The sequence below is a fragment of the Rhinatrema bivittatum genome, chromosome 2 (genome assembly GCF_901001135.1).
Source record: "Rhinatrema bivittatum chromosome 2, aRhiBiv1.1, whole genome shotgun sequence".
In the NCBI taxonomy this organism is placed as follows: domain Eukaryota; kingdom Metazoa; phylum Chordata; class Amphibia; order Gymnophiona; family Rhinatrematidae; genus Rhinatrema; species Rhinatrema bivittatum.
This window is the reverse complement of record NC_042616.1, coordinates 714,487,820-714,501,222: the sequence shown is the minus strand read 5'-3', so window position 1 is coordinate 714,501,222 and position 13,403 is coordinate 714,487,820. Positions and strand designations below refer to the sequence as shown.

The 13,403-nt window shown below is 41.6% G+C and overlaps 1 protein-coding gene across 3 annotated transcripts in view; it reads right to left on the bottom strand.

Annotated features, from left to right (window-relative positions):
* MTDH (metadherin) overlaps positions 1-13,403 on the bottom strand; it is a 186,394-nt gene that overhangs the window by 121,936 nt on the left and 51,055 nt on the right. For all 3 annotated transcript variants that reach the window (XM_029591759.1, XM_029591760.1, XM_029591762.1), the window contains exons 3-4: positions 8,935-9,016; positions 7,586-7,741 (exon numbers count right to left, since the gene is read on the bottom strand). In XM_029591759.1, the coding sequence (XP_029447619.1) occupies positions 7,586-7,741; positions 8,935-9,016 (238 nt within the window). The remainder of the gene's footprint in view (positions 1-7,585; positions 7,742-8,934; positions 9,017-13,403) is intronic.

Below are 13,403 nucleotides of genomic sequence, written 5' to 3'. Positions count from 1 at the left end.
CACTATTTGGTATATCTCTCTTCCATTTGAAGGAGTGGTTTTTCATCATTGATATAATCTGTTGAATATCAGCTGCAAGAGTTAAACCTTGTAAGATCTAATGTTCAACATCCAAGCTGTCAGGTGGAGGGGAGGAGTGAAGAGGGTGAAGGAGAGTGTCCCCCTCTTGAGTTAATAGGTTTGGTCTTGACCCAGATTCAAGGGTTTGTTTTTGGAGTACTGTACTAGATAAGTGAACCAGGGTTGTCTGACATGCAGGTGCTGTAAAGATTGGTCCCGAATCAATCTCTGAACTATCATTGAGATTAAAGGAATTGGAGGAAATTAATAAAGGAGACCTTGAGACCATGACATCAGGAAGGTGTCCTGTTTTGATCCTGAGGGGGCTTGGGCATATTGAGCAAAATTGTGGAACCTTTTGATTTTGTTCTGTAGCAAAAAGGTCTATCCAAGGTAGACTATCGCAGGGAGCTGACTGGCAGCTCTTTTTTGTCCTATCAGCTTTAGCCTTACCCCCTCATCCTCTACTATTGCTGAATTTTTATTTTTTATTTTTACATAAGAACATGCCATACTGGGTCAGACCAAGGGTCCATCAAGCCCAGCATCCTGTCTCCAACAGTGGCCAATCCAGGCCATAAGAATCTAGCAAGTTCCCAAAAACTAAAAAGTTTATCCCATGTTAGACACTGCTATTACTAGCAACAGAGTATTTTCTAAGTCAACAATTAATAGCAGTTAATGGACGTCTCCTCTAAAAACGTATCCAATTCTTTTTTAAAACGAGCTACATTAACTGCACTAACCACATCAACAAATTCCGGAGTTTAATTGTGCGTTGAGTGAAAAAGAACTTTCTCCGATTAGTTTTAAATGTGCCACATGCTAACTTCATGGAGTGTCCCCTAGTCTATTATCCGAAAGAGTAAATAACCAATTCATATTTACCCGTTCTAGACATCTCATGATTTTAAACACCTGTATCATATCCCCCCTCAGCCGTCTCTTCTCCAAGCTGAAAAGTCCTAACCTCTTTAGTCTTTCCTCATAGGGGAGCTGTTCCATCCCCTTTATCATTTTGATCGGCCTTATCTGTACTTCTCCATTGCAACTATATATCATTCTTGATATGTGGCGACCAGAATTGTATACAGTATTCAAGGTGCAGTCTCACCATGAAGCAATACAGAGGCATGACATTTTCCGTTTTATTCATCATTCCCTTTCTAATAACTCCCAACATTGTTTGCTTTTTTGACTGCCGCAACACACTGAACCGACATTTCAAGGTGTTCTCCACTATGACACCTAGATCTCTTTCTTGGGTGGTAGCTCCTAATATGGAACCTAACATTGTGTAACTATAGCATGGGTTATTTTTCCCTATATGCATCACCTTGCACTTATCCACATTAAATCTCATCTGCCATTTGTATGCCCAATTTTCTAGTCTCACAAGGTCTTTCTACAATTTATCACAAACTGCTTGTGATTTAACTACTCTGAATAATTTTGTATCTGCAAATTTGATTACCTCACTCGTCTTATTTCTTTCCAGATCATTTATAGATACAGATCCCTGAGGCACACCACTGCCCACTCCCTTCCACTGAGAAAATTGTCCATTTAATCCTACTCTGTTTCCTGTTTTTTTTTGTTTTGTTTTGTTTTAAGGGGGTACAGAAAAGAAATAGAGCAGGGATGAGCAAAGAAAACCCTCTGATCCCTGCTCCAGCTTATTCTCTCAGTCTCTGCAGCAACTAGCTGGTGGTTTTGTTAAATTATCTGACTCTTTCCCTTGGTGCTTTGGTACTTTTCCTCTTGCAATGTGCCCACCATGACCCACCTGAAGACTCTTCCCTTAAGACTAAGATCATCCATACAGAACTAATGAAGCCTTGCATGCATGGATTGAAAAGAATATGCCTGGGAGATGCTTTCAATCTCCCTATTATTGGGGAGGGAGGAGGGAAACTATTGTGTACATGTAGCTGTGGAATATATGATGTGTGCATATACATGGATTAGCCAAAACTTCTGACCTCTCACAGCTCTTGGAAATTCGGTGTGGATCAGATGAAAACCAAAATGTTAGAGGTTGACAATTTTGTTCATGTAGTCATGCAATATATGGTTAAAAAAAATACCCATTTGAATCCTCATGTTCTTTTGGCAGGTCCTCAAAAGTTTGGGTGGATCATATGGAAAATAGATTTGTTAGGAGGTGTAATTGCCCAGACACATTCATGGAATGCATGGCTCCCACAAACATCTCAGTCAAGATCTTGTAGACCACCTGACATGTCAATTTTGTATGGCTCAGTTAAAAAATAAAAAAAAAATAAAAAATTAGGGAAGGATATTTATTCATAGAATAATGAAACAAAAAAAATGTTCTGTCAGAAACATATCCCCTGATGTCCTTAAATCAGGAAGTGGATAGAATATCAAGCAAAGCTTTTCCCATCAGAAAAAAACAGGCCTCCCTTCCTATGATCAGCACATTTCTAAAATCATGACCTTTTTTAGTGTTTTCTTCTAGCTTAGGAAAGCTTTAGGAATTAGAAATGCCATTCCTACTTTATCTGCAGGGTTTACACTAAACCAAATTCTATGCACTTATGAACCTGTGCTTACTTTGTAAGGTTAATTACTGTAAATGTTATACAACAGAAGTCAGATTAACACACTGAAGTTTATGGTAAATTTACTCTAGCACAACATATGCTAACCATCACATCACATTCCCATATTTCTATATAAAATGCTGCCACATGGACCAGTTCCACCCAGCTATGCCAAAGGCCAACATTAAATCTTATAATAAGCTAGCATAATTGAGAGAAAAGCCTAATTGCTTACCTACAACAGGTGTTCTTCCAAGTACAACAAGATGTCAGTTCTCACACATGGGTGATACATTTCTGTGCTGGATCTGATTTCAAAGTTTTTAGAAATTTTGCACATGCCCTACTGGACATGTTCAGCATGCGAAACCGTAATACTGCCACACATCCATGCAGGGGACCCTCTATTTACAGTTCAGCTTAGCCTTGGAGAAACCAACTCCAAAGGGAGGCAGGCAGGTCCTGCTTGGACCATCATCCTGCTATCCTCAGGCCACCTATTATAGGTAAGCAACTTGCAGTCCTCAAACATTATGAATCTCTAGATACAGGTTGCCTCAAAAAGAAAACCCCAAAAAAGAATGCCAATGGGCAAAACTTTGTGGTGTCAATAAGCCACAGAGGAAAGCTGGAACCAAAATAACAGGACCTGGGGGGGGATGGAGTTGGGTATTACACCCCAAAAAAACTCCTTGGGACAGACCTACTGTCACATCAGGAGTCCCTATCCAAGCAACAGTACAATATGAATGCGTGAAGAGAATTCATGTCACAGCCTTTGATGTCTTCTCCATGGAGGCTGATCATACGTGAGCTACAACCACAAAATCATGGCTTTGACATGACTCATCAGATTACAGTCAACCTGGGCATAACAAAAGGAGATGCAATCTGCTAGCCAATCAGAAATGTTGTGTTTGGCAACAGCAGTTCCAGGTTTGCTGATTAAAAAAAAAAAGAGAAGGTAGACAGACTTTCAGTTCGCTCCAGACAGAATGCTCTTGCAGTCCGTTTGCCTGTGTGGACAAGTGGCTTGAGAAAGAATGTTGTATGAATGATTGACTTGTTAAGATGAAAGTCCGATACTGCCTTAGGCAGGAACTTAAGATGCATGCACAGAACCAACCTATTATGAAAACGCTTGGTATAAAAAGGTGAATGAGTCACTAGGGCCTGGAACTCACCGACTCTGCAGACCAAAGTGACGGTCACCAAAAATACAACTTTCCAAGTCAGGTACTTCACGTCACAGGAGTTGATAGGCTTAAAGGGAACTTTCATCAGCTGGATCAATACAATGCCGAGATCCCAAGATACAGCTTCAAAGGAAGCAAGCCCCACAAGAATCGAACTAAAGGATTTACAAAGATAGTCTATCCTTTATATGGTGGTGGGTAAGTGCTAATTGCACTAAGGTACACCCTAATTGAATGGTCTTAAGATTTGACTGGCAAAGATGAGCATACTTGCTTACCTGTAACAGGTGTTCTCAGAGGAGAGGATAGCAGGCTCGCAGTCCTCACACATGGATGATCTCCTCCTCCAAAAGAGGGAGTTGAGGCAGAATAGCCTCTGATGCCTTTGCCCTAGATTGGACCCAAGGTATTGTATTCTCAGATTTCTCTGGGGACCTTGCTGAAACTCCAGAAGAAACCAAGATACCGATTCTGATAGCCCCTTTTTGGGCAGTTACAAATTTGGTTTCCACTTATCCATGGAGATGTTTGGATTCCAATCAAGTTGGGGCATTCCTTCAATCAAAATCAGGGGCTGTTGTGCCAGTCTTTTTTTGAAGAAAGGGAATGAAAGTGCCAAATTACCCCAATTTTGAACTTTTCCCTTTTTAGGAACTTGTTCAATGTTCTTAGGTGTTAGATGGGATGGAGTCCCCCTGACTTCTTTGGGATCATGAAGCACTTGGAGTAGAATCTCCACCTGCTTTGCCCTGGTGAAATTGACTCGACCTCACTGGCTCCGTCTGTAGCAGTTCCTAATGCTGAAAAAGAAACTAAGTGGCTTTTGACGAGTGATTTAATTGCATCAAATAGGCTTAATCTGAAACCTTTATTATGATGAGGACTCGTGTGTGAAGTTATCCTAGGCTAAAGGTTTTCCTAAAATCTCATCCTCCCTCTGAACAGCAGGTACTCTGACATGGATACCAAAATCTGTGCTATGCTCTCTATGATCCAGTCAAAACCCTCTCCCATGATTTGGCTGGGGTGCTGGTTGTGGTTTTAGAACCCTCTGCCAAGGATGAGCACGAGGACCCTGCTGTTGATGGGAACAGCGGGGTGGAGGAAAACATCTTCTGGGTGCTCTATTTGGGAACCTTTTGGCTGACTGAGTCTGGAGCTAAAGTGGAGAGGCTCTGAGGCATCACATACCGGTCTTTATCTAAACCACCTCTTCTTTGACTTCAGCCCCAGAGAGGTTCTTCTCCATTACAAGGCACATCATTAAGTCTTTCCTGACCATGCAATTTGAGGCCTGCAACAAGATGAGTCTGTGGATACCAATACCTACTTCATAGATTCTTGATGCCATCTCAAACATATCTAAGGTCAAGCAGACTCCATACCTTGTCCACTACCATTTTTAGGTCATCTCATTGCTTCAGTGGATACTCTGGTCCACTAAGTTATGTGGTATTAATAACAAGATTGTAAAGTAATGGAACCAATATTTTGACGCTTGACTGTTAGTTGTTAAATTAGGTTTGTGTAATTATGATTTTAGATTAGTGGCATAGTGGCATTTTAGATTAGTGGCATAGTGGCATAGAAACAATGTTAAATAAAATAAGTAGCACAGCTAGATTCTTTGCTTTCTTCAGGATGTATCATATGTACTGGCTCACGAAGAGCTGGTAGGATCCTTTGCAGGCATTTGGTATAACCTCTTTGAGGAGGGGTGGGGGGGGGACCCACCACACAAGACAACTTTCCCCCAAGCAAGTCAAGAGTACAGGAATCCTTCCTCAGGGAACCAAAGAATGGGTTCTAGACCTCTTGACCTCCTTGAGAGCAGATTCAACCATAGATTACTGCTAAAGCTTCTGCTTCTCAAAGCCATACATCTGCCTTATTTACTGGAGCCATAGAGACAGGATCTTCCACATTCTCTTCTGTACCTCCCAAAAGATTTAATGGATGAGGATAGTCAATATGTTTTTTAGGTCTCCATAAATTGAAGGTGGTCCAGAATCTTGGTCTGGATTCATTCTCCCTCAACATAAAATAAATGGCATCCACCATCCTCTGGATAAAGCTAGCAAAAGCATATCGGGGGAAGTAGTTGTCCTTTTCTGTGGAGAAGAGGTATCAGAAGAGAGACGTGCTGATACCTCCTGATCAGATAAGCCCTTAGATCCATAGCTGCAACCCCCAAAATACTCAGACTGAGCCTGAGGGAGGGCAGATCCACAACTTGTCCAGCTAGAAATCAAGGCATCAGAAAGGTGTGCACTCAACTGTGGGGGCCAAGACCCTGATGAACACCTATGCCTCAGGGAAGTTTCCCCACCCACAGCACTTGAGAACAATTAGTGTGGTAGTTCCTGATGTTGAGTTGTCTCCAGGAACTGGCATCAGAGTTGAGCCTTATGTGGCACTACAGTTACATTATCTGTTGGACCTTCATCTGCATACACACAGATGCAGTCTATGCAAGCTATCTTTCAGTCCAGTGCTTCTTGGATCTTCCTATCCAGTTACGCCTCTAAAATTAGCAATGCCAGAACAGCTTACAAGACAGGAGAGGCCACATCTTCCTGAAATACCAGAGGCATCAATAGCTGACACCTGAACCCTTGGAGACTCATGCAATTCCCGGAACTGCATAGAAGATGAGCTCTCTTCAGCACTGGATCAGTTAGAGGGATTCAATGCAGCTGTCAGAATGCTTCTACTCCCAGTACCATGTGCATCAACAGACAGCCGAGGATGATTCTTGGCCTTTACTTGATGCATCTCAGAGTTCTGTTATGCTGGAACTAAAGAGGCTGAATCCTTCATGGTCTTCAGGTGGGAGGAACCAGACAATGGTCTGTCCCCTCACGCCTGTCTGGCACTTAATATTGATGGGAATTGATGCCCTCTTGATGCCAATGCATTTCCAATGGCTGATGCAGCTCCTGGGTCACTCAATGCCTCCAAAGATGGGCCAGACTTACAAAACACCAATCCTTATGCCATAAGTTCAAGTCAGGATAGATGACTCCTGCAGTTATAGTCACACAAAAAGGACACCCCTGGACATTATGGTTGGCCCCCAGGCAGAAGACTCATTTATCATGGTGACAAGACAAGACATGATCCTCTCGCACAGGGAGCATTTATTGAAGTTGCTGGCTTTTTTCTTTTTTAGTGGCACTAGAAAAACGAATGACCATGCTGGATCAAAAACAAGACCTGTGCCACCTCGAAGCACCATGCAGCTGCCAAAAAAGAAAACTTGAAACAACTGAAAAACCTAGCTAGGATAACTAAAGGGACAAAGAAAAGACCATGGAGTCCCAACCAGGCAATTCCTTCACTACTTGGGAATCTACAGTAATTTCTAGTATCAGGAGAGACATACTACAACCTGAGGGTTCTGCAGAAAAGAAGATCTAAGGGTTCTCCAAATGGACACATGGCAGTGTTGCATGCTCAAGATTTCTAGAAATTTTGAAACCAAAATCATGTGCCATGCTCTGTTGTCATCCATGTGATGACTGCCATGCTGCTTGTCCTTCGAGAACACAAGGAAAAAAATGTACAGGTTCTTAGAAGTATTTATGAAACAGATCTTAATGTTCTACAAGTAGCTTAATATTATGAAAATATACTAGCCATAGTAATAATCATGAATTTACCTCTCAAAAAGGCCTTCACTTTAAGTGAAGATCAGAGTGGAGTGTGTGTGTAGGGGTGTGTTGCACATATGTTGCTGTCTCCTCTACCAAAACAGCATACCTTTGCTTTTCCTGGGCCCAAGTGGAAGTGATGTAACGGTTGAAAGTTGTTCAGCAGCAACTACAGAGGTCGTTTCCAAATCCCCATCACCAGTTACTTTGTCACGTTTGCGTTGCTGTCGTTTCTCTCGGTTACTGATTTTAGTTTCCCAGGCACCTGATATATAATCAAAAAAAAGAGGTGGGGCTTTAAAGATTACAGAAATTAGGCTGGACATTAATACAAATTTCTTCATATTCTATTTCAAAATAGTCAATAAAAGCAAGACTCATAGGTTGCAATGTGTGTACATGCTATAGGGTTCTCAGACCATATGTGTACAATGTGTATGGGTTCCTGGTGAGAAATCACTTAAAATACTGTGTACAATTCTGGAGACTGCACCTTCAAAAGGATATAAACAGAATGGAGTCTGTCCAGAGGGTGGCTACTAAAATGATCAGTGGTCTTCATTCTAAAGCAAATGGGAACAGAAAGATCTAAACATACACCCTGGAGGAAAAAAAGAGGAAGGGGAGATATGATAAAGACATTCAAATATCTCAAAAGTTTCCATGCACAGGTGGTTAGTCTCTTTCAATGGATCAGAGGCTCTAGAATAGGAGTCATATGATGAGGTTGAAAGGGGGTAGGATTCAAGAGTAATCTTAGGAAATATTTCTTTACAGACAGGGTGGTGGATGCATGGCACAGCCTCCCAATGGAGGTGGTAGAGAGAAAAACTGTATCTAAGTTCAAAAAGCATGGAATAAATACAGGAGATCTCTAAGGAAGTGATGGGAATTATAATTGGGTGAATGGGCAGACTAGATGGGCCATATGGTCTTTCTGCTGTGATGTTTCTAGGTTTCTAAATTCTATTAGATTCTGTTCCTAAATTTAGGGCTTGCAACAGGAGAACTGGAACTACTATTATTCTTACTTCTGGATTTGTGTTGACAAAATACTGTCTCTGCACAAAACTCGGTACATACTATGTGCATCCACATCAATTAAGGGTCAAGCTTAAAGCACAAGTTATTTCTGTCATTAAAATTCTTATTAAAAAATTTGACTTATGCTTTTTCTTAACAAGCAAACAAAATACTATTCTGCTCCAGTTTTTTTTTTATTTACATATATGATAAATCAAGGCCTTTAGTGTTAAAACATTTTTCATATAGGCCAGAGTGATAGAAAGTGCTGGATTAGTCAAGCCTGGGATCTTCAACAAAAACAGTTTAAGAAGAAATAGCATCTTACAACAAAATTTTACAGACATGTACAACTTTCTGCAAGGCATTTTATACAAGTGTACCTCCACATGGCATAAAGAGCAATATTGATCCCTAGTATATTCTGTTTTCTACCTTCATCAACTTCCTTTCCATCCAGGCTTGAAATCTGTGTTTGCTTTGTTTCTGGCTTGATTTTCTTTTTACTCTTCTTTGACTGGATAGAGAAAATAAAACGGTTTCTTACTATTACTACTTCTGTTCATCATTTAAAACAGCTTCACAGTGCTAGAAGTCATTACATGAAAATGAGTCAGTTCCTTAGGTTCCAAGCATGTTACCTGTTCTGTTTTTTGTTTTTTTTGTCATAAGCATTTCACACTGTAAAATGGTCCGTGAAGGTTAATCTGCTCAAGCAATGAGATAATAGGATAGTAATGTTCAATATCATAAACAAGAAGAAAACCTCATCTGAACTACTAAATTAAGAAAAAAGGAAGATTATCTGATAATTTTTGTTCCTGTAATACCAGAGATCAGTCCTCATTCCAAATGATATCAAATCTTCACCAAGGTGTACTGTGCTGTTCAACCATCTCGCTCTACATGCGAATCTAGCCCCTAAACCACCAACACCACCTCACCTCGACCTATTAGATGGCCCTCCTATAGAGAGAGAAATACTTCTATGAGGGCCTTGTAGATAGGCACTCTCTCTCTCTCCTAGCACAAGATGTGAAAATAGGGATTATCGCAGGGCGTGCTAAGTTTACTCACATGCGATTAACTTACCAGTTTGCAGTGGTAAGTTAATGTGTGGTGCGGTAATTCTAAAATTTTCCTAAACACACCCTTTTTTCTTAATGTGGGCATTATCAATGTATTAACGCATTTTGATGAATCTAGGGGTAAGGCTTGGAGCTCGCTATCCCTTCATGCTGAAGTGACTGCCATCAAAACTATGACCTTCCAGGAGTGCAGCAGATCAAAAGAGCTTTCATTGGCTTAGCTAACACCACATTGAGGTCCCAAGTCATAGCAGGAGGCCTTAGGAGAGGCTTCAATTGAAGCAGGCCCTGCATGAACCATACAACTGAGGTTGTACAGAGAAAGGTGTACCATCTTCACCACAGCGAGAGTTCATCTAAGTGTAATTGACAGCTAACGGAGTTGGTCTTTAAGCCAGCTTCTAATAGGTGTAGAAGGTAGTCAATTACTTTTTGTGTGGAGCAGAAGAAAGGATCTAGGGCCTTCTGTTCGCACCACACTGAAAACCTCCTCTTCAGTCCATAGAGCTTTCTAGTGGAAGGCTTTCTGGAAGCTACTAGGACATAAGACATCCTCAAAGAGATTGAGTTGTTGCAATATCAACCTCTTAACATCCAGGCTGTGAGTGACAGGGCCTGGAGATTGGGATGGCGCAACCTACCGCAATCCTGGGTGATGAGATGTGGGGAAGTCCCCAGCCTGATCAGTTTCCGGATGGACATTTCCCAGAGAAGTGGAAACCAGACCTGTTTCGGCCAATGAGAGGCTATGAGGATCATAAGACATTCTATCCTTGTGAAGCTTCAAGAGAGTCTTCACTACCAATGGAACTGGAGGGTATACATATGGTGGAGTCTATGGCATGCCCCCAGCATAGATGGAGGACTGGCTCTCCTCACTGCAGGATTGCTTCAGGGGCATTGCAATAGAAGCTGGTGCATCCCCATACCCAGAACTATGCACCGACGGGGAGTGATGCCAATGCTTCCACAGCTTCCCTCAATGCTTGGATTGGTCCTTCTTCAGCGCTGAGGCAGAGGACGACTAACCAGATATCATCAACCTGGAGGAGCCTAACAATGGCCAGTCTTCAGAGTCCCTCTCAGCAGATGAGACAGATCTGGCAGCCCCAATGCTGATGGCTCGGTGTCCATCAATACACTTCAGAGGTCCCTTGATGCTATGCCTCCCATGCCAATGGATTGGTCTTTTCCAGCCAGAAGAGGCGCTTCATCCTGTTGAGCCAGATTTTACATCCCTTCAACGTCATCCTGGCACACTTGCCCCAAAGTAAAGGACATCTATCATGAGGGTCCAAAAGATATGTCATTGTGAAATAAAAGGGACAAGATGAAAATCCATGGTGGCAGCCATCAAAGTTCACCACTGCCCCAGGGAATAGACAAAAATAAAAACTTACCGATAAACGTAAAAAAAAAAACCAATCTAGGATGTCGATTGTGCAAGAAAAAAAATATTTTGTGAACAAACACACTAAGAAAATAAGCCAAAAAGTTGGCAAAGTGAGGCTCTCATCCGACAGACAAAAAAAAGAGACTGAAGAGGACCATATATGGATGTGTGGTTTATTGCGTGAGCCTCAGTCAGTCAAAGTGCTAGAAACTTTGATACTTCTGTTCTGGGCTCCATCAGATTAGGTCATCCACTTTTTTGAGGGCTGCCACCTAGATTGTCCTCAGAGAACATATTATTCCTGGGGGAATTCTGCGCTAATGCGGAACGCAGAATTCCTCCCTCGCCGGAAATGGATATAAAAGAACCGGAAGCATGCCGCACATGGACAGCGACTTCAGGTGGTGCACGGAGAGTGGAGGCATCGCAGCATGGAACAGAGAAAGAAGGGGGGAGGGGGAAAGAGAGGGGCTAAAGAAGAGACCCTGGCCCTGTGAGTGAATGTTTCAGCCCTTGTGTTTGTTGGGAGCCAGTGGGTAGGTGTCTACATGTGCGGGGGTGGGGGGGGGGGAAGGAAAGAGAGAGAGAGATGGGGAGACAGAACATGTGTGAGATGGCATGTGAGAGAAAGCATATGTCTGATATCATGTAAGACAGTGAGCGTGTGTGAGTTGTATGTGGGGAGACAGAACATGTGTGTGACAGAAAGCATACGTCTGATATCATATAAGAGACAGTGAGCATGGATACTCAAGTGGAGAGTTAGTAACAACTGCAGCAGTCCCTGCCAGCTTGGTTCATCTGCCAGCAGCAGCAGCAATTGGCTGTTCTGCCAGCAGTGTCAAGAGGAGGTTGCACCATGGAGCGAAACAGGCATTATGATATTCTCCATTCCTTTCCTAAAAATCTCTAGCATTCTATTTGCTTTCCTGGCTGCTGCTGCACAATGAGCAGAAGATTTCAACGTATTTTCAACAATGACACCTAGATCCTTTTCCTGAGTGGTTACACCTAATGTGGAACTTGCATTTTGTAGCTATAATTTGGATTTCTCTTCCCCAAGTGCATTACTTTGCACTTGTCCACATTAGTCAGAAAGTACAAGTTTTCCTGGATGCTTCCCAGGCTCAGTGTCATAGGAAGCAGTTCTTGTAGTTATGGCATAAAGTATTAGCTTTAGGTGCTACCTTTTTTCTTAAATTCCCATGCAAATGCATGATTACTATCCAAAGAACAAATGTGTTTTTATAGATACTCTACATTTAGAGACCTTTATTAGAAATAAAACTAGGGATGAAGTATTGATATTTGGGTAGATATATGAAGAGTCTCTTCCTTCTCATTTTGATATATATTTCTTATTTGTATTTCACCCCCCCCCCCCCACCCCTTAATTAATGGGACTAGTTCATGGTAAAATGACATTTTTTATATATATATATTTTCTAAATTTATATTTTTTTCAGTTTTCATGAATTTGTTGCAAATAGAGTAACATTTAGAATAAAATAAATTTTGCACCCTTTACAGTTTTTGCTGCTCCAGAATGCTGTTAGATCAGTAGCTCAAACAGTGATTGGGCAATTAAACTATTTCAATAGTCTCTGTGTCTGTCTGCCCCAGAAGCATCTTTGAGTACTGGATTTAGTACAATGAGCTGCTAGGGTAATTACAGGTATTAAGCTGCATACCAGTAATAAATCAACTGCATTGGTTGCTGTTTAATTGGCAAATTAAATTCAAGGTTTTATTAGTACACAAATTGTTGTCCATGTTGAAGAATCTGATCAAGATTTGTTCTCACTAGTTGAGGTCATGTCAATTTAAAATGTTACATATTCCCGCTACTCATTTATTAGTGTTTTCATACCGATATTCGAGGGAACATCATATCGGTTTACATAAAACTTCAGAGAAATACAATAAAAACGGGGGGGGGGGGGGGGGGGCAGCAGCAATGAAAGTCAAATTCTGAGGAAAGGAAGAGAAGAAAAGGACAGAAATAAATGAACAATGGCTCGTTGCCAAAAAACTATTGTCCAGGGGCTAACAATTTTACAGTAAATAACAAGCAATGTACAAAATTGGCATTGAGTACAGAGTAGCTATATACAAAAAAACAAAACTAAAATACAATACTTAACACTGTGTACAGAGGATCCGGTGGAGGCACTCAAGGAAGGAGGGGTGGCTAAAAGGGTGGAGGGCAAAAAGGCGGGAAACATGCCGAGCTAGAGAGCGGGGGGGGGGGTGGGGGGGTGAGCGCGGGAATGCACGATCAAGCTAGTAGTACCAAGAAGTACAGTAAGTAAATGGAATTATGGAAGAAAGAGGACTATGGGTGGGGGAAGGAGAGTGGGGCAGGATTGTTTAGAGAGCCATGTCTTCAAGCCTTTTTTGAATTTTTTAGTGCAGATTTCCAA